The sequence below is a fragment of the Aquarana catesbeiana genome, linkage group LG02 (genome assembly GCF_042186555.1).
Source record: "Aquarana catesbeiana isolate 2022-GZ linkage group LG02, ASM4218655v1, whole genome shotgun sequence".
In the NCBI taxonomy this organism is placed as follows: domain Eukaryota; kingdom Metazoa; phylum Chordata; class Amphibia; order Anura; family Ranidae; genus Aquarana; species Aquarana catesbeiana.
The window spans coordinates 696,328,928-696,347,256 of record NC_133325.1 but is presented as its reverse complement, the minus strand read 5'-3'; the positions used below and the strand labels follow the sequence as shown (position 1 = coordinate 696,347,256).

Below are 18,329 nucleotides of genomic sequence, written 5' to 3'. Positions count from 1 at the left end.
GCTGCTGCTATCTGCTCTCCACCAACTAATTCTACTCCCACCCCCAGTGTGCATGACACTTCATTTCATGATTATTACTGAAAATGATTTTGATGTATGGGAGGGGGAGATAAAAATATGCCAGGTACACCACTGCTATTGCTGACTTGTTTTTAAAGGTGCAAGGTTCAGGACTCATTGATATTCTTCCTTCACTATTTAGTGAGTCACTGACCTGGACTTAGTATGCCACCATTGAAGTGCAGAAACTTCTGAGCTGTATTCTTGTTCCAGGTCACTAACTTGCCAAGTAGTAAAACAAGGATAGAAGCAACAGTCCCAGAGCTGCCCCTTTAAAAACAAGTCAGCAAGAATCTTCTCCCTCATCAATTATATTTTGGGATGTATTTTTCCCATCTATGTTATTTTGGTAAATTATCTCATTCTCATGTAAATCGCAGATAAGACTTTGGCCTTATTTCAGACTGATATAAGATTGCATCGCTATGAAAAAAAAAAATGAAAGCAAGTAACAAGTCACCTAATAACCTACTTTCGCCATTGGGGTGCCAATGATAATTGTGGTGTTATAATCAGGGAAAATTATAAAAAGCTGGTGTTTATCATAACTCAGCGATTGAAATCCATATTACAGCTATACATTCATCAAGAATTTCCCAAAGACTTTTCTGGAGTAAAATAAGTTTAAAAAATGGATTGGTTTGAGGCAATATTCTTAAGCTGGCCATAGATGGATCAAAACTTAGCTGGTTCAGAAAGAACTGGCCAAATTTCGATACATGTTAAGCTGTTCCAGTTCGACAGAGGTCAATCATTAGATTGACTTCTGTCAACAGGAATGTTGGAAAACTTTTGGTGATCAGCAACTGCAGTCGCTGATCAGATCTTTTTAACAGTAGAGAGCCCCGCTGTCAGAATCCATGTTCCGGCAGGGGAAATTCCTCCATCCACCTCACTTGTGTGGCTGGAGGAATATGTTTTTTTATTTTTTTGTTATGTTTAGCATGCTGTCTGAATTAAAAGAAACTAATCATATATGTCTAGCTTTAGAGTAAGGAGAAAACTAAATATGACAGAGTACAAATGTACCATTACAGGTGTATCTCAAAAATTTAGAATGTCATCAAAACACAAATTTATTTTAGTAATTTAATTCAAAAAGTCAAAGTCATATATTATATAGATTCATTACAGACAGGGTGCTATATTTCAAGCATTTTTTTCTTTTAAATTTGATGATTATGGCTTACCCCTAGTGAAAACCAAAAATTCAGTATCTCAGAAAATTAGAATATTTTGAAAAAGTTCAATATTGTAGACTTATGGTGTCACACCCTAATCAGCTAATTAACTGACAACACCTGTAAGGTTTCCTGAGCCTTTAAATGGTCTCTCAGTCTGGTTCAGTAGGTTGCGCAATCATGGGGCTGTCTTGACAGTTGTCCAGAAGAAGGTCATTGCTAAAGAAGCTGGCTGTTCACAGAGTATTGTATCCAAGCATATTAATGTAAAGTTGAGTGGAAGAAAAATTGTGGTAGAAAAAGGTGCACAAGCAACAGGGATAACTGCAGCCTTGAGAGTATTGGGAAGCCATTTAAGATTTTGTGGAGATTCACAAGGAGTGGACTATGGCTGGTGTCAGTGCTTCAAGAGCCACCACACACAGACGTATCCAGTACATGGGCTACAACTGTTGAATTCCTTGTGTTAAGCCACTCCTGAACCAGAGACATTGTCAGAAGCCTCTTACCTGAGCTAAGAAGAAAAAGGACTGGACTGTTGCTCAGTGGTCCTAAGTCTTCTTTTCGGATGAAAGTAAATTTTCTATTTCATTTGAAAATCAAGGTCCCAGAGTCTGGAGGAAGAGTGGGGAGGCACAGAATCCAAGTTGCATGAGGTGTGAAGTTTTCAGTCCAGGTCAAGTGATGATTTGGGAAGCCATGTCATCTGCTAGTGTTAGTTCACAGTGTTTTCTGAAGTCCAAAGTCAGCGCAGCCCTCTACCAGGAAATTCTAGAGCACTTCATGATTCCCTCTGCTGACCAGCTTTATGGAGATGCTGATTTAATTTTCTAACAAGACTTGGCACCTGCCCACACTGCCAAAAGTACCAATACCTGGTTTAATGATCATGGTATCACTGTGCTTGATTGCCAGCAAACTCGCCTGACCTAAACCCCATAGAGAATATGTGGAGTATTGTCAAGAGGAAGATGAGAGACATTAGACTCGACCATGCAGATGAGCTGAAGGCCACTATCAAAGCAGCCTAGGCTTCCATAACACCTCAGCAGTGCCACAGGCTGATCGCCTCCATGCCACGCCACATTGATGCAGTATTTCATGCAAAAGGAGCCCCGACCAAGTATTGAGTGCATACTATACTGTACATGGACATACTTTTCAGCAAGCCAACATTTCTGTATTAAAAATCCTTCTTTTTAATTTGTCTTATGTAGTATTCTAATTTTCTGAGATAATGAATTTTGTTTTTTCACTAGCTGTAAGCCATAATCCTCACAATTAAAAGAAAGGAATGGTTGAAATATATCACTCTGTGTGTAATAAATATTTATAATATATGAGTTTCACTTTTGGAATTGAATTACTGAAATAAATTAACTTTTTGATGATATTCTAATTTGTTGAGATGTACCTGTATATTTGCTGATGATAATTCCCTTGATCAAGAACACCATTTATGTGGCCTAGCCTTCATACATAAAGATACATGCTTTACTGTTTACCATCCTTCCCCTTTTACAAACAGATATGATTACCAGTAGAGTTTTCTATATTTCTACTTTCTATCACCCAGTGTAATTCTATTAAACCAACATCCAGTCTGGACATGGTGAGTCAATAGCAAGATAACAATACCTCCCCGCTCAGTACAATGGCTCAATACATCACACAGGGAACAAACAGGACAGTAAATTTTTGTCTTATACTGCTTCAATACATGTAGGAACATATGCTGTCTGCACAAGTGTAAATTGTATTTCTGTTCTGTACAATACTGGATGGAACAAAAAGAGAACACACAAAAAAATAAAATAACGACCAAACAATTTTTTAAAACTGTGGGTAAACTTTTTAAAATCCACTTACTCCAATTACAAATCAAAAGCTTAACCTCTGTTTTCAGAAATAAATAGGTATGTAGTTAGAACAATCCAAAAAAAAAAAAATCCTCCAATAACACTAGTGACATGACTGTGCTCATTTTGATTCTCTGCAGTTGTGGTAAATTAGCAAAAGTGAATTTATTGAATATGCCTGTAAAGAAATTATGAATATGTTAGAAACTGATCATTTTAATCTACAAAAATAGATACCTTGCACACATTATTTTTCTTTATAGATGGTTATGCTGACTTTAATGTCTAAAATTAAAGTTGAACTCCAGACAAACAGCTAAATACACACATGAACCACATATATGTGAGCTGCTTTACCTGTCAAAGGGTTTGTATTGCAGTTCATCCAGTCCTCAGAGTTACACAGCTCTGTCCCAATGCACAGCCCAGGCAAGCAAGTGAGGAAGTAAGCACGTCTGTGTAAAACGCGTCCACTGAGCACCTTTTTTGGATTGATGTTTGTCATGTTCGCTTGATTTTATGGACTTTCAATAAATTCTTTTGATTTTACTTCTGGATGTGCCACCATTCTTCTTTGTTTCCATTGGATTTCCCTGGCTGCGGATCAAGCAGGCACCCAGATCTCTTCAGCAGCTCATCAGATCCTCACAGGTGGCTTTGAGTGTTGTGTTCCCAGCTCTTTCTCTCAAGCAAGTGAGGAAACCTGTTCTTTTTCTGCTGCAAATTCACTTTTATGCCGCCCTATGACTGGACATTGAAAGGAGAAGCAGCACACCGGTGAGCCAATCTCTCTGTCACTATGCACTCCCTTCTTAGCAGCATGCTCCTTGCATTACAAAACACCTGACCGGATTCTTGTGCTGCTTCTCCCTTTCCCAGCTCTGCTGTACAGACTGTATAGCAGACTGCAAAAGACTGATAACAAGCCAGATTTAAAAACTGACATAGCAAAATTAATGTAGGTCCCCCTTATCCTTCATCTTAAAAAATAGACAACCACGACTTGTACTAATCCTTTACAATATTTAGTTCATGACAGTTCTTAAACTACTGTGAAATACTGTATACTGTATATACATTTATTTTACTGCTGCCTGGATAACCGATTATGCTGGCAGACATTGCTGTAATAATGGTCCTAGTAACTGCAGGTTCTACTATAGTTCTGTTTTTCAGCTGGGATTCGTGGCATTTTTCCTATACATATGAATGTACGTAGCATTTAGGTTTGTATCTTGAGTATATATATATATATGACTTATTTTAATCTATGATAATATTCTGAAGGAAAACAATCCAAACAGAACCTCACCCAATGGTAAGTAAGTTTTAAAAAAAAGAATATATGTTTAATGTTTCTGAATAGAGAAAAGGAAAACAAAATTAAAAATGCAAATATTATTTTTGACTAAATTCACATTTTTTCAGCAAACATTTGATTCACTTTTTTTGGTCTCTTTCTAGTCAAGAAACAGCTTACAGCAGGGAGATATGGATGGAGCTCGAAGATTAGGACGCCTGGCCAGACTCCTGAGTGTGGTATCCATCTTGCTGGGGATCCTCATCATCGTACTTTGCGTACTCAGTCTCACCGGTGAGCTTAAAATCTCCTAAAGGTATATATGTCAACTGTATGTAATGTAGCCAACCCTTTTCAAGGGTCAGCAACATTCATGAGTATGTGGTTTATTCAGCAAAATAGGTGCCAATTACATTTATGAAAAATAGCCACTTCTTCCACACTTAAATGAGCACTCTACTAGAAGGGTATAGCCACCTAAAGCTAACGTTTCACTCTTGGGCAGATGCTAGTTTTACTGAATCACATCTGAAGTCTTATTTTCATTGGGAAAATTGGAAGCTACATCTCTACCAGATTTTCACCGTCAGACACTCAACATGGCTATTACAAGTGCTTTTTGCTCTCATTGTTATCTTTATTTTATTATTTTATATTACATATATGTATTTAGTAAGAAGAGTGAGACTCCCATTCTTTACCTTATAAAGGCTGACCAATAGAAAAAGTATTTAAGTTTCAGCCAGGACTAGCCTATATAGGTGTGTGTGTGTGTGTGTGTGTGTGCGTGTGTGCGTGTGTGTGTATATTACACAGTTGTGCTCATAAGTTTACATACCCTGGCAGAATTTATGATTTATTGTTTATTTTTCAGCGATTATGAATGATAACACAAAAACTTTTCTTTCACCAATGGTTAGTGTTTGGCGGAAGCCATTTATTATCAATCAACTGTGTTTACTCTTTTTAAATCATAATGGCAACAGAAACTACCCAAATGACCCTGATCAAAAGTTTACATACCCTGGTGATTTTGGCCTGATAACATGCACACAAGTTGACACAAAGGGGTTTGAATGGCTATTAAAAGGTAACCATCCTCACCTGTGATCTGTTTGCTTGTAATTAATGTGTGTGTATAAAAGGCCAATGCATTTCTGGACTCCTGACGGACCCTTGCATCTTTCATCCAGTGCTGCACTGACGTTTCTGGATTCTGAGTCATGGGAAAAGCAAAAGAATTGTCAAAGGATCTGCGGGAAAAGGTAGTTGAACAGTATAAAACAGGAAAGGGATATAAAAAGATATCCAAGGAATTGAGAATGCCAATCAGCAGTGTTCAAACTCTAATCAAGAAGTGGAAAATGAGGGGTTCTGTGGAAACCAAACCACAGTCAGGTAGACCAACTAAAATTTCAGCCACAGCTGCCAGGAAAATTGTTTGGGATGCAAAGAATAACCCACAAATAACTTTAGGTGAAATACACGATTCTCTGAAAACATGTGGTGTTGCTGTTTCAAGATGCACAATAAGGTAGCACTTGAAGAAAGATGGGCTGCATGGTCGAGTCGCCATAAGAAAGCTATTACTACACAGATGCCACAAAGTATCCCGCTTACAATACGCCAAACAGCACAGAGACAAGCCTCAAACCTTCTGGCACAAAGTCATTTGGAGTGATGAGACCAAAATTGAGCTTTTTGGCCACAACCATGAATGCTACATTTGGAGAAGAGTCAACGAGGTCTATGATGAATGGTACGGAGGTGGATTGCTGATGTTTTGGGGATGTGTGAGCTACAAAAGTCACAGGAAATTTGGTCAAAATTGTTGGCAAGATGAATGCAATATGTTATCAAAAATACTGGAGGAACATTTGCATTCATAAGCCAGGAAGCTGCGCATGGGATATACTTGGACATTCCAACATGACAACGATCCAAAACACAAGGCCAAGTCGACCTGTCATTGGCTACAGCAAATAAAGTGAAGGTTCTGGAGTGGCCATCTCAGTTTCCTGACCTCAATATCATTGAGCCACTCTGGGGAGATCTCAAACCTGCACTTCATGCAAGACAGCCCAAGAATTTACAGGAACTGGAGGATTTTTTCCAAGAGGAATGGGCAGCTTTACCATCTGAAAAGACAAAGAGCCTCATCCTCAAATATCACAAAAGACTTCAAGCTGTCATTGATGTTAAAGGGGGAAATACACGGTATTAAAAACTGGGGTATGTAAACTTTTGATCAGGGTAGTTTGGGTAGTTTCTGTTGCTATTATGATTTAAAAAGAGTAAACACAGTTGACTGATAATAAATGGCTTCAGCCAAACACTAACCATGAGTGAAAGAAAAGTTTTTGTGTTATCATTCATATTCTCTGAAAAATGGCCAAGAAATCATAAATTCTGCCAGGGTATGTAAACTTATGAGCACAACTGTATATACAGTGGGGAAAATAATTATTTGATCCCCTGCAGATTTTGTAAGTTTGCCCACATACAAAGAAATTAAGTTGTCTGGTCTATAATGTTTATCATAGGTGTATTTTAAATGATAGAGACAATATCAACCAAAAATCCAGGAAAAACACGTAAAGCAAATGCTATAACTTAAGTTGCAGTTCAGTAAGTAAAATAAGTATTTGATCCCCAAGCAAAACAAGACTTAGTACTTGGTGGAGAAACCCTTCTTGGCAAGCACAGAGGTAAGACATTTCTTGTAGTTAGTGAACAGGTTTGCACACATCTCAGGAGGGATTTTGGTCCACTCTGCTTTACAAATCTCAAATTCCTTAAGGTTTTCTTGACTGTCGTTTGGCAACTCAAAGTTTCAGCTCCCTCAATAAATTTTCCTATAGGATTAAGTTCTGGAGACTGACTAGGTCCCTTCATGACCTTAATGTGCTGCTTCTTGAGCCACTCCTTTGTTGCATTGGCGGTATATTTTGGATCATTGTCATGCTGGAAGACCCATCCACGACCCATCTTTAGTGTTCTGGCTGAGGGAAGAAGGTTCTCATCCAAGATTTTACAATACATGACCCTGTCCATTGGCCCCATAATGCGGCAAAGTCGCCCTGTACCTTTAGTAGAGAAAAAGCCCCAAAGCATGTTTCCAACTCCATGCTTGACTGTAGGGATGGTGTTCTTAGGGTCATAGTCAGCATTTTTCTTCCTCCAAACACGGCGGGTCAAGTTAATTGAGCCAAAAAGCTCAATTTTGATCTCATCTGACCACAGCACTTTCTCCCAATCCTTCTCTGAATCATTTAGATGTTCATTAGCATGACTGTATGTATGCCTTCTTGAGGATTGGAACACACTGTGTTTGGAGGAAGAAAAATGCTGACTATGACCCTAAGAACACCATCCCTACAGTCAAGCACGGAGGTGGAAACATTATATGGGCTGTTTCTCTGCTATAGGCAAAGACCGACTTTGCCGCATTGAGGGGCCAATGGATGGGGCCATGTATTGAAAAAAACCTGGATGAGAACCTTCTTCCCTCAGCCAGAACACTAAAGATGGGTCATGGATGGGTCTTCCAGCATGACAATGACCCAAAACATAACACCAAGGCAACAAAGGAGTGGCTCAATAAGAAGCACATTAAGGTCATGGAGTGGCCGAGCCAGTCTCTAGACCTTAATCCTTTAGAAAATTTTGGAGGGAGCTGAAACTTTGAGTTGCCAAGCAACAGCCAAGAAACCTTAAAGGGGTTGTAAACCCTCATGTTTTTTCCCCTTAATGCATCCTATGCATTAAGGGGTAAAAACTTCTGGCAGTCACCGGCCCCCCAGCCCCCTGCTTTATTTACCTGAGCCCAGTAATACCCACGCCGGAGACGCGCTGTCCCACTCTGCACGTGGTCCCAGCTCTTGATTGGATAGATTGATAGCAGCCATTGGCTTCCGCTACTGTCAATCAAATCCAATGAAGCGGGACCCCAGAAGTCGAGGATCGGGGCCACTCAGTGTAAAATGAGCTGCACAGTGGAAGTATGACATGTATGTAATTTAAAAAAAAACAAAAAACGAGCTTTTACAATAACTTTAAGGATTTAGAGAAGATCTGTAAAAAAGAGTGGACCAAAATCCCTCCTGAGATGTGTGCAAACCTGGTCACTAACTACAAGAAACGTCTTACCTCTGTGCTTGCCAACAAGGGTTTCTCCACCAAGTACTAAGTCATGTTTTGCTTGGGGATCAAATACTTATTTTACTCACTAAACTGTAACTCAGTTTATAACATTTGTATCATGTGTTTTTTCTCGATTTTCGGTTGATAGTCTCTATCATTTAAAATACACCTGTGATAAAAATTACAGACCCTCCATTTCAAGTGGGCAAACTTACATAATCTGTAGGGGACCGCAGCGCCTATTGTTGCTGTCTTCCATAATGAATTAACTGCAGAATAATGAAGGTTACCTGTCAGTCTGGACCTGCAGCTCTTGCTCCATGTTATCTAGACATATAAAAATATTATATACTGTATGTATCAATCAGTTCTAACAGAAATGTCATAAAGGAAGCAGTTCAGTCATTCATGATGGAAAAGCCTTGTTCCCTCATCTGTCATGTCATCACTTCATTTCAGAAAATGCCTGAGAGGAACCATCAACTTACAGATGCAAATCTATCCCGTAGTGTTCTGAGCCATTATGGTATCTGTGAACCATAACTGTAAAATATATGGCAGCCACGATAAATCACACAATACATAGCAGGGATGTTTATTTTCTTTAATTCCCAGGAATTACAGGACATGAGATTGTTAGAAAAATGTATTTTCTTTTGTCAAAGTTTTACAATCTCCTAATATATGAAATCCCTGCAGGCATAGCCTTCTGACGAAAGCAGACAGAGCTACTTGATCACTCAGTGTTGACAAAACCTAAGTGGGTAAGGGGGACTAGCATTGGACAGGTGTTAGCCCCAAACCAAGCAAGTCCCCTCCCTGCTTCTCCCTGCTTCTTCCTGGATAGCACAGTTACCCACCTGTTGTTAATGAAACCCTCCGTCATATTTTGTCATACTCCTGGCCATAGGCACACTCTCCACATCCCTGACTATAGGCCTTAATATTCAGGAATAAAGGAATGTCCACACATAAAATGCATTTCAGCACTCTACTGTAACTTCCCAAAGATTTCTGTGACATCTGACATCACATTTGACATACTAGCAAACTTCTTAAATCCAGAACGCCATACAAAGGAATAGACATTCTGTAGTTGTCATTTCTTTGCAGAACACAAGCACATCATTTGTAAGCCATCTTCCCTTTGCACCTCCTCTCCTTGAGAGCACTATAGATTTGGGACCACTTACATATATATACTCCACAGCATGTAGCTTCCATCACTGAGCAAGATCACAGTGCCTTCTATGGTATACCAGTCTCTTCCCAATATCCCTTCGTGGCTGTGTTCAGCCGGGCACACTCCCAGATGGCATATCTTCCCAAGCTTCCACGACTATTTACAATTGCTGTTCCAGCTTGCGTGGGACTTTATCCCTGCACAGGGCCCTTAAGATTAGCTCTGCAGGAGACTACATCTTAGCAGCTCTGGGTTGTCTTGCTTCCATGCCTTGTCTGGGAACCGGTCCCTCCCACGCTGGGATTTATATGGGCACTAACTCCTCCCAGAACTCCTCCCCTAGAAGAGGTTTTTCTCTAAAAGGGAAGCTAACACCCAATTACAACTTTCCTTTTGCTAGACTATAATTAGAACAGAGCAATCTTGCGGCTGGTAAGCTAACTGCACCTGCTAACATGTGGACTGCCACAATTCATTTGATACAATATACAAAGACTATAAGAAACTGATTTGATGGTCATGGCTGGACTGCACAGGGCTTTGTGTCATATTTGCTGTGGCACCCTGGTTGAAAAATCCTGGTATAGAGCAGTGTTGCTCAACCTTTTTCCAGTCAAGCACCCTTTAAAATCATACACAATCTTCAGGCACCACGTTCTAAATTGCAAGAAGCTAAATTAAAAGTTTTACAGCAGAAACTACACATTTGGGACACCCAACAATAGTGGTAAATTAATCCTCCATCTTTGCACACTGGTACTGACTAGTATTCTAGAATTTCTCTTCTCCTTCATTTCCTTTCCCGCTCTCTGCTAATGCGACCCCAGTGCTGACAGACAGAGGCAGGGGAGGGGACAAAAAAGGATGCTGTGCAGGCACCCAATGTCCTCCTTATTAACCAATGATGTCACTGGTTGTTAGAATGCCAGTGGCTGGCCTGCATTGTGCCAAAGGTTTTAATGCTGCACAATAAAACCCTATAGCTTTGTGTAAGAAAAAGGCAGGCTTGATCCGCTTATTGACAATTTTTGGGCAATTTGTGGCAATTTTTAGGCATTTTGTCAAGGCGGGCACTCCAGGGTGCCACAGCACCCTGGTTGAGAGAGGCTGTATAAAGGCCCTATTGCTGGTTTGGTGTGGTTTTAGGAATAGTGCCCCTTAGTGTCTCTATTCTTTTAATTCAATTTCTATATTATTGCACCAAACTTTTAAATGGACAGCATAATGTGCTTTTTTTTTTTTTTTTTTTTTTTTTTTAGAAAAGTAAAAATAAGATGCACAGGAAATGGAAAAACAAAATCTTTTGCATCAACGCTTATCTGCAGATCCTTAAAAACAACATTAAAAACATTAAACAATTTATATAGTGGTGGCTACTCTATTAGGGGCGCAGGGGTGCCGCCCCCTAATCCATGCGCCCGGCACCTAATCTATATGCATGGTGCCGGATGCATGGATTTCAATGAATGTTTTTTTTTTTTTTTTTAAGCACATGTTTAGAGCCAGAGCACTGTGCCCTGAGCCCACCCAGTTGTGTGACATCAGCGAATTAATATTCACCAATGTCTTCCTGCTTCTCCTCCCGGCCAATCATGAAGCAAGTCCTGAGACCCGATTGGCCAGGGAGCCATAGGACCAACTTCCTGTTTGGCCGTGAGGAGAAGTAATGCCCCTGGGTGAGCAGGAGCAGCATCCGCCTCCTAAATCGCCGCCTTCCTGGCTCCATGCAGCTTGTGCTGGGCACCGTTCTCCAGAGCCCATAGCAGCAGATTGCAGCATAAAGAACAGCAGCAGCCTGAATGATGAGGATGAGTATGCCTTTCATAACATAGGTCAACATTTCTATGCCAGCTAAACATAAACATATCTAATCAGTTTATATAGCTGTACCAATCACAGAAAAGCAATGTATATTAATGAGATGTGCATGCTATATGTCGTTTGAACAGTGATTGCTATGCTCTAATGATTGTAACTTATCTTGTTTACAGTTTTCAAATAAAGTCCACCGAAGATCTGGGGCTCAGAGGGAAATCGGGGAGCGGCCTGCCTTTCCTTCACTTGTTGACACCTCCTCACTGCAAGAGAACCTTCCACTTTGGAGGCTTGCTGGAGGAAGGAGCAGGCCCAGCTCTTTCCAAAGTCCAAGGGATTGCATGCAGCACTTTACACGCCCTTGGGAATTGAGAGAAATAAGAGATTTTGGAGCATAGCACATGAGAGGGACTTTTAAAAAGGAAGACAGAGAGATGCCTTGAGGTTGCCCTCCTAACAGAAATACCTACAGATGGACAATGTATGGAGTGGCATCTGGGGACTGGCATTCAGGCGATGGCACAAAACCGTTTTTTTTATTTCCAGCTTTTGTATCAAAGGAATGAAAGCTATTGTCTGTAATCAATAATATAGCTGAAAACTGCCACATATAGGGTCGCAAATGGGAAAGAACCTCACATGCCGCAATGTCATGTGACCTCCCCCTGTTTTGGATGATGCTGCTTCCTCGCTGACAAAATGGAACAGGACTTTTAATCTCTTTTTTAGTATTTTTGATGGGCAATTTAACACAAACTCAGAAACCAAAAAAAAAAATTTAAAAAAAAATGACCATTTTGCAAGGATGCTGGTCCTGGCTGCTATAAGCACCTCTTCTCCTTTGCATCTAGTCCAGGCTGTAATTTACTGTACATATATGTTAGGCTGTCACTGATGGAGCATTGCTTATGCAAAGTGAATACCAAGCACTTAGGTAACATCCCAGGTATAAACAGTAGATGAGGGATTTGTATTATCCAGATGTTTGTATTTAAACATTTATGCTCTGTTAGGGTTGTGGTTATAAGAGGCATTGACAAAATTAACATATCATAGGAATGAAATATGACTTATACAAACATTAATGAGAACTGTTTGATAGTTACTGGAACAAAAGTGTTGCCTAGATTAACCAATCACATTCTGTTATTTTGATTAAAAAATAAAGCAGGATGACAGAGCTATTGATGCTTAGTCCTTAAAGAAATACTAAACAGATGTCCTGCATTATGTTGTAAACCCTGTGACATATCTGCTGATGCAGAATGTTGTTGGCTTTCAAATCTGCCAGCCAGCTGCATACAGTGCAGAGAAAAGCAACCCAAGGCTGCCACACCTCAGCTTTTTTTTTGGAACACCACAACTACCACTCAGGAACAATTGCTTTTGTTTGTACTAATGACAGGTCATCAATGAGCATTGCAAATAAAGAGACCCCCACCATTCAGTAACTGTGCAATGTCATCAGCTTTTCTAATTGCTATTCCAAACTGAAAACTCCCTTTAACGAATATTGGTACCCACTGTATATGCTAATGTAGATTAACTTCAGGTACACAAAGGTGTCTACACATTTCTTCTATAAATTCCTGAAAGCCTTAAAACCTCTGTATCCTGTGATGTAAACAGCAACTTTATCTATGAAGTCAGTTCTTGGTCCTGCCCCTTTTACTTACCAAGGATGTCCCTTGGTGTTTAAAGCCACCCATCACATTGCTGGACCAATGAATAAGTTTAATAGTCAGAAGGGTTGGGCCAAGCACTAACTTCCTAGGTGAAATCACTATTTCCATTAACAGGGTATGCTGGGTTTTAGGACTCCTGGAGTGCTCTTCAAGAAGTCAGTAGGTCTAGTTTTTCATCTATGTTACCAGCTTAGGGGCTTTTTTATATATATATTTTTAAAATTAGGATTAAGTAGGATATTGTTTAAGAAATGGTTACTTAATTGATAATTTGCAGTGCATATGGTAAATAAAGCCTGGTCCTAACTTGTACGTTCTGAACTGGTTCTAACTGGTCCAAATCTAATCAAATCTCTTGAGAATTTTGCTTTTCCCAGACAATAAAAATAAAGATTACATAAATGTTCTATGAAGGACAAACATGCCTCTTAGTTCTCATAAAAATGGCTAAACTGACATTTATGGCAATGTATTATACATCTACATATGGACCCATCTGGAGAAAGTCAGCATAACTATTTTATAAGAAGATCAAAAAACACACTCCTTTATGTGCTATTTTTTATACACACATGAGTTACAGGTTAGGAGCATCTTTAAACAGCCATATGCACTAAGGATCTTTATACCTGCTTTCCTGCACCAAATTGATGGCAGTCATCGGCTGTCTGTGGTTTTTCCTTTATTTCTGTGAAGAGAGGAGGTTATCACAGGGCACACTACATGTGGTTTCTTTTCAGGTCCATTGGTTTGTGAGGTGCCCTGTAATACCCGCTATTCAGATGAAGCCCCACAGACAGCCAATGGCAGCTGTTAATGTCATTGTAGGAAAGTGGGTGTAAAAATCTCACATCTTCATGCCTGGGTAAGGGCACCCTAATAAGTGTGTGCAGTGGCTCTAATCAGAGAGCCTATAACTTGGCTATTTTTTGTATAAGGAAACATAAGCTGATATAGTTTATAGGACAGTGATTAGAGCAGGGGTAATCCAAAACAATCAATCAGATTCACATTCTACCTTTTAGGCATTTCAACCATTCATAAAAACAACTACAGATTTCTGATTGGTTGATCAATGAGCAATAACTAAGATATGCAAAAACGTGTTGTTAGTTTGACATTTTATTTACGTTAACAGTAGAACATGGTAGCTTTATATTGCTTAATGAAGTTGCCTCTATATGTAACGTTGGAAAAACATACAGATTTTACTTGTTTATTATGTTAAGTTGACTCTTGCAACATGTGCATTTTCTGTCCATAGACAACTGCTTGGTAGATGCACTTGTCAGAACTCTGTTCAAATTTGTATTTGGCTATTGCAGTTGACAGACAACAAAGGGGGCCAGTTACAAACTAAAAACCCATCAATATATACTGTCAGTTGCAACAAGAGAGGTCTTGCATCAGTTTCAAAAAATATAAGTGAAATAAGACAAATTTTAAGGTGGGTGCAGAAACACTGCGGACTAAAGGAGTGTTATAATTAGGACCTTTAGAAGGTATATCAGATCAGATGGTAAGTACTTTAAATCTCTTACACTGTCAAATGGAGGCAAAGCTGGCTCCTAGAGGTGCCTGCCCTTCCCTTTTGAAATTTTTTATGAATGCTCGAAAATCCCAGTAGCACACATTTATGGCCATTATGATTTCAGCTCCTGGCATTGAAACTTTGTCCTCTCCTTTCCTGCCTCGCAGAGTGCACTATTGGTCCTGCGCCAAGACAGGTGACATCAGTGACCAGCAGTGAGGGGGGGAAGAAAAGGGCCTTTGGATCTGGAGTTTCAGTTTGCATAATCCAGAGGGTTGACACTATTTACCATAATCTAAACATTCTCTTGCCATGTCTAATATGGAAAAATGTTTTGCCAAAATTGTACTTTGTTTTTTAATTATTGTGTGTGAGTTTATGTTAATGACTCAAATATAGACTACAACATATATACCTTTCACCTTTAGTTATTACAGGACAGTACTTGGTACCGTCTATAGTCTTGTTTATGAGGAAATCAGCATTTACCACTCAAAGAAGATATAGACTGCAGACATAGGAGCAGATTTTTTGCCAGAACGAGGTGCAATGCAGGCAGGGCAGAGTGCCATGGACAAGGAGGTTGCATGGCTCTGGTCCAACCCTTGCTAAGCAGTGGCATGGCCAATAAACATTAGCATCACTCCCTACAATCCTTCTTTAGCATATGCAGCTGACTTTCCCTCTAGACAGTGATGTCTCTCCTTCTTACTCAGTTCAGACTACCAACAGTAGCATGCGCACATTCCACTCTGAATCCCAACTGTCAAAATACAAGGGCATGTTATTAGGATTAAACAGTATATATGGGGAGGAAGTGAGGGATTAAATGCATTCCATTTTGTATTTTGGCATGAAAGAAATAAAGTTTGACAGTGCATGGGACATTTGTCTTTGGTCTCATCCTTTCCTTTACCTCCGAGGTGACAGCAATAAAAGACCTGGTTTCGCTCTCTTTACTAGGCATTTCTGTGTGATACTTTTGGCAGCTGCTTCAAGGAAAGAATGTGCAGTGGGATGGAAGACGTTGGATGTTGGCCAGGTTTACAATATATCAATGGTGAAAGATGAGATGAAACAGGGAGCAGGTTGTGCTCACCAAGAGAGAAGATTCATCAACCTGGCCTTCGTAAGGCTTAGTCTGTGCACCTCAGGTAGCCAAACCTGGCAGATGCCGAGCAAAGTAGGGAGCATGCAAGTTTCCGTTCTGTAGATTGAGAGTCAAACTAATAGAATTTTGTGAAGAAAGCCAAATCCTATTACATTCTTTAAAGAAAAGGAAACATTTTTTCCCTGTTTTTTCCAGAACAAATGTACATTTTTGGAAAAATTGAAAAAAAATTCAGTGTGGAGTAGTTTTACAAATTGAAAGTCATTTTGTTACAAAAGGAATGTGAAAAATACAGTATACGCAAAGTATTATGCTTGAAATAAAAGTAAAGCTTATTATATAAACTAAACTTGCTTTTTAACATTTTATTACAAATGGAATAACAAGGACTGTATATGATAAGAACAATTCCCCTATAAATGAGAACAGGTAACTACCCCCCTTTCCCTATAATAATTTAGAAGCTTCCTGCCAATGTGCATTTTCAGTTATTGACAATGTGGATCCAGAAGCATATTGTGTATTGCTCTTGCAAAAGCTTTACCAATGTTTTCCTGATTTCCTGGTGTTCTTTTAGCTATAAATTAAGGGATTGTGTATTTTTGGGAGGCAGTGGTTTGCAAATACTTCCTTACTCGAAGATGCTGCGGGTGAAGAAACACTTTGTGATGATCCAGAAGCAGCAGAATGAGTCTTTCTAGAATGAGAACTCTGGATGGAAAGCTACTCGGACTTTCATTCTGGTCCTCATCATTTAATTCCATAAAGTATCTTTTAATGTCTTTAGGGCATCTCTGGCATGCAAGGATATGTTTTGTCATCCTTGTAGCATTTGGAAATGAATATTTCTTTTCAGTCACAATATTAGCTAATTGCAGCTTTGCTCTCAGAAGAAACTGCAGCTTTAAATGTTGGTCTCACCATTTTACTGAGAGGAGGAGAAGAAAAAACTATTTGCTGAGTAGACTTTAGTGAATCATTCAAAGGTTAAATAAGAGAAACTAATTTGTCAGACAAATATACCCTCTTACCTGTCAATTAAGGCCTGAGAGGACAGAAACTATCATCTTCTGTATTCCAACAATCACCCAGCTTTAGAAGGTAGAAGATGGAGCCCACAAGCAAACTAAACTGGAGGCTTTCCCCTGCAGTGCTCCCCTACTGGCAGAACTGCATATTTCTCTTGTTTGGGAACTGCATTGAGAGGTACAATGTCATCTGAAATGTATTCCAGGATTTGCTTGGCTTCAGCTGAGAGAACTTGCAATAATTTAAGTTTAAGTAAAGTCTCAGAAATCTTTCATTAAGGTCTTATACCTGAATAACAATATAGTTTGCATACCATGTCATAGATATATTACTTATCATTGTAAAAGAACATATTCCGCTCTTCTTTTTTTCCAATTTTTCCAGAAGAAAAACAAAAATGCCTTCCCATCTTTAGTAAAGACACACTTTGAGTTGGTATTTTAAAACTTATTTGAAAATAAAATGACCCCAAATCTTCACAGTTTTACTAGCATGGTACTTAAAATTAAATCAATCTACTTGTTAAGAATATGTGAATACTTGAATGTCCCTAGCTGGGCCACCAGTTCACTTTAACCACTTGCTTACTGGGCACTTAAACCCCCCTCCTGCCCAGACCAATTTTCAGCTTTCAGCGCTGACGCACTTTGAATGACAATTGCGCGGTCATACAACACTGTACCCAAATGAAATTTTTATCATTTTTTCCCACAAATAGAGCTTTCTTTTGGTGGTATTTAATCACAGCTGGGATTTTAGTTTTTTGCTAAACAAACAAAAAAAGATGGAACATTTTGAAAAAAAAATCATGTTTCATAGTTTGTTATAAAATTTTGCAAACAGGTAATTTTTGTCCTTCATTGATATGCGCTGATGAGGCAGCACTGATGGGCACGGATAGGCACAGTTAAGGCGGCACTGATAGGCACAGTTAAGGCGGCACTGATAGGCACAGTTAGGACGGCACTGATGGGGACAGATAAGGCGGTACTGATGCGCACAGATAAGGCGGCACTGATGGCCACTGATGGGCACTGATAGGTACCACTGATGGAAAGCACTGATGGGCGGCACTGATGGGCAGCACTGATGTGCACTGGTAGGTGACACTGATGGGCACTGATGTGCAGCACTGTTGTTGAGGCACTGATTGTGGGCACTGATGGGTGGCACTGTGGGCACTGGTAGGTGGCACTGCTGCCTATTGCTAGGTGGCACTGGCAGGGGGCACTGGTGGGCACTGGTGATCTGGCAGCAGATCTCCGTGATCGGGACTGATGTCCCTCTAACGGCCGCCGATTACCGGCTCTGTTGACATCACATAAACAGCTGTCATTGGCTGACAGCTGATCATGTGTTAAGGGGTCGGGATCGACCCCTTACTCCGATCTGTGATCAGAGCGCGCCACGCGTGCCCTGCAGGGGGCGCGCA

The 18,329-nt window shown here is 39.9% G+C and overlaps 1 protein-coding gene across 2 annotated transcripts in view; it reads left to right on the top strand.

Moving 5' to 3' along the window:
* The window catches only part of TRARG1 (trafficking regulator of GLUT4 (SLC2A4) 1), a 41,238-nt gene extending 25,598 nt beyond the window's left edge, over positions 1-15,640 (top strand). Inside the window, exons 2-3 of one of the 2 annotated variants that reach the window (XM_073616859.1) lie at positions 4,565-4,716; positions 11,718-15,640. In XM_073616859.1, coding sequence (XP_073472960.1) covers positions 4,565-4,714 — 150 coding nt within the window. In that variant the 3' untranslated portion in view covers positions 4,715-4,716; positions 11,718-15,640. The remainder of the gene's footprint in view (positions 1-4,564; positions 4,717-11,717) is intronic. The other variant, XM_073616860.1, reaches the window with a different exon arrangement.
* Positions 15,641-18,329: the final 2,689 nt, after the last annotated feature.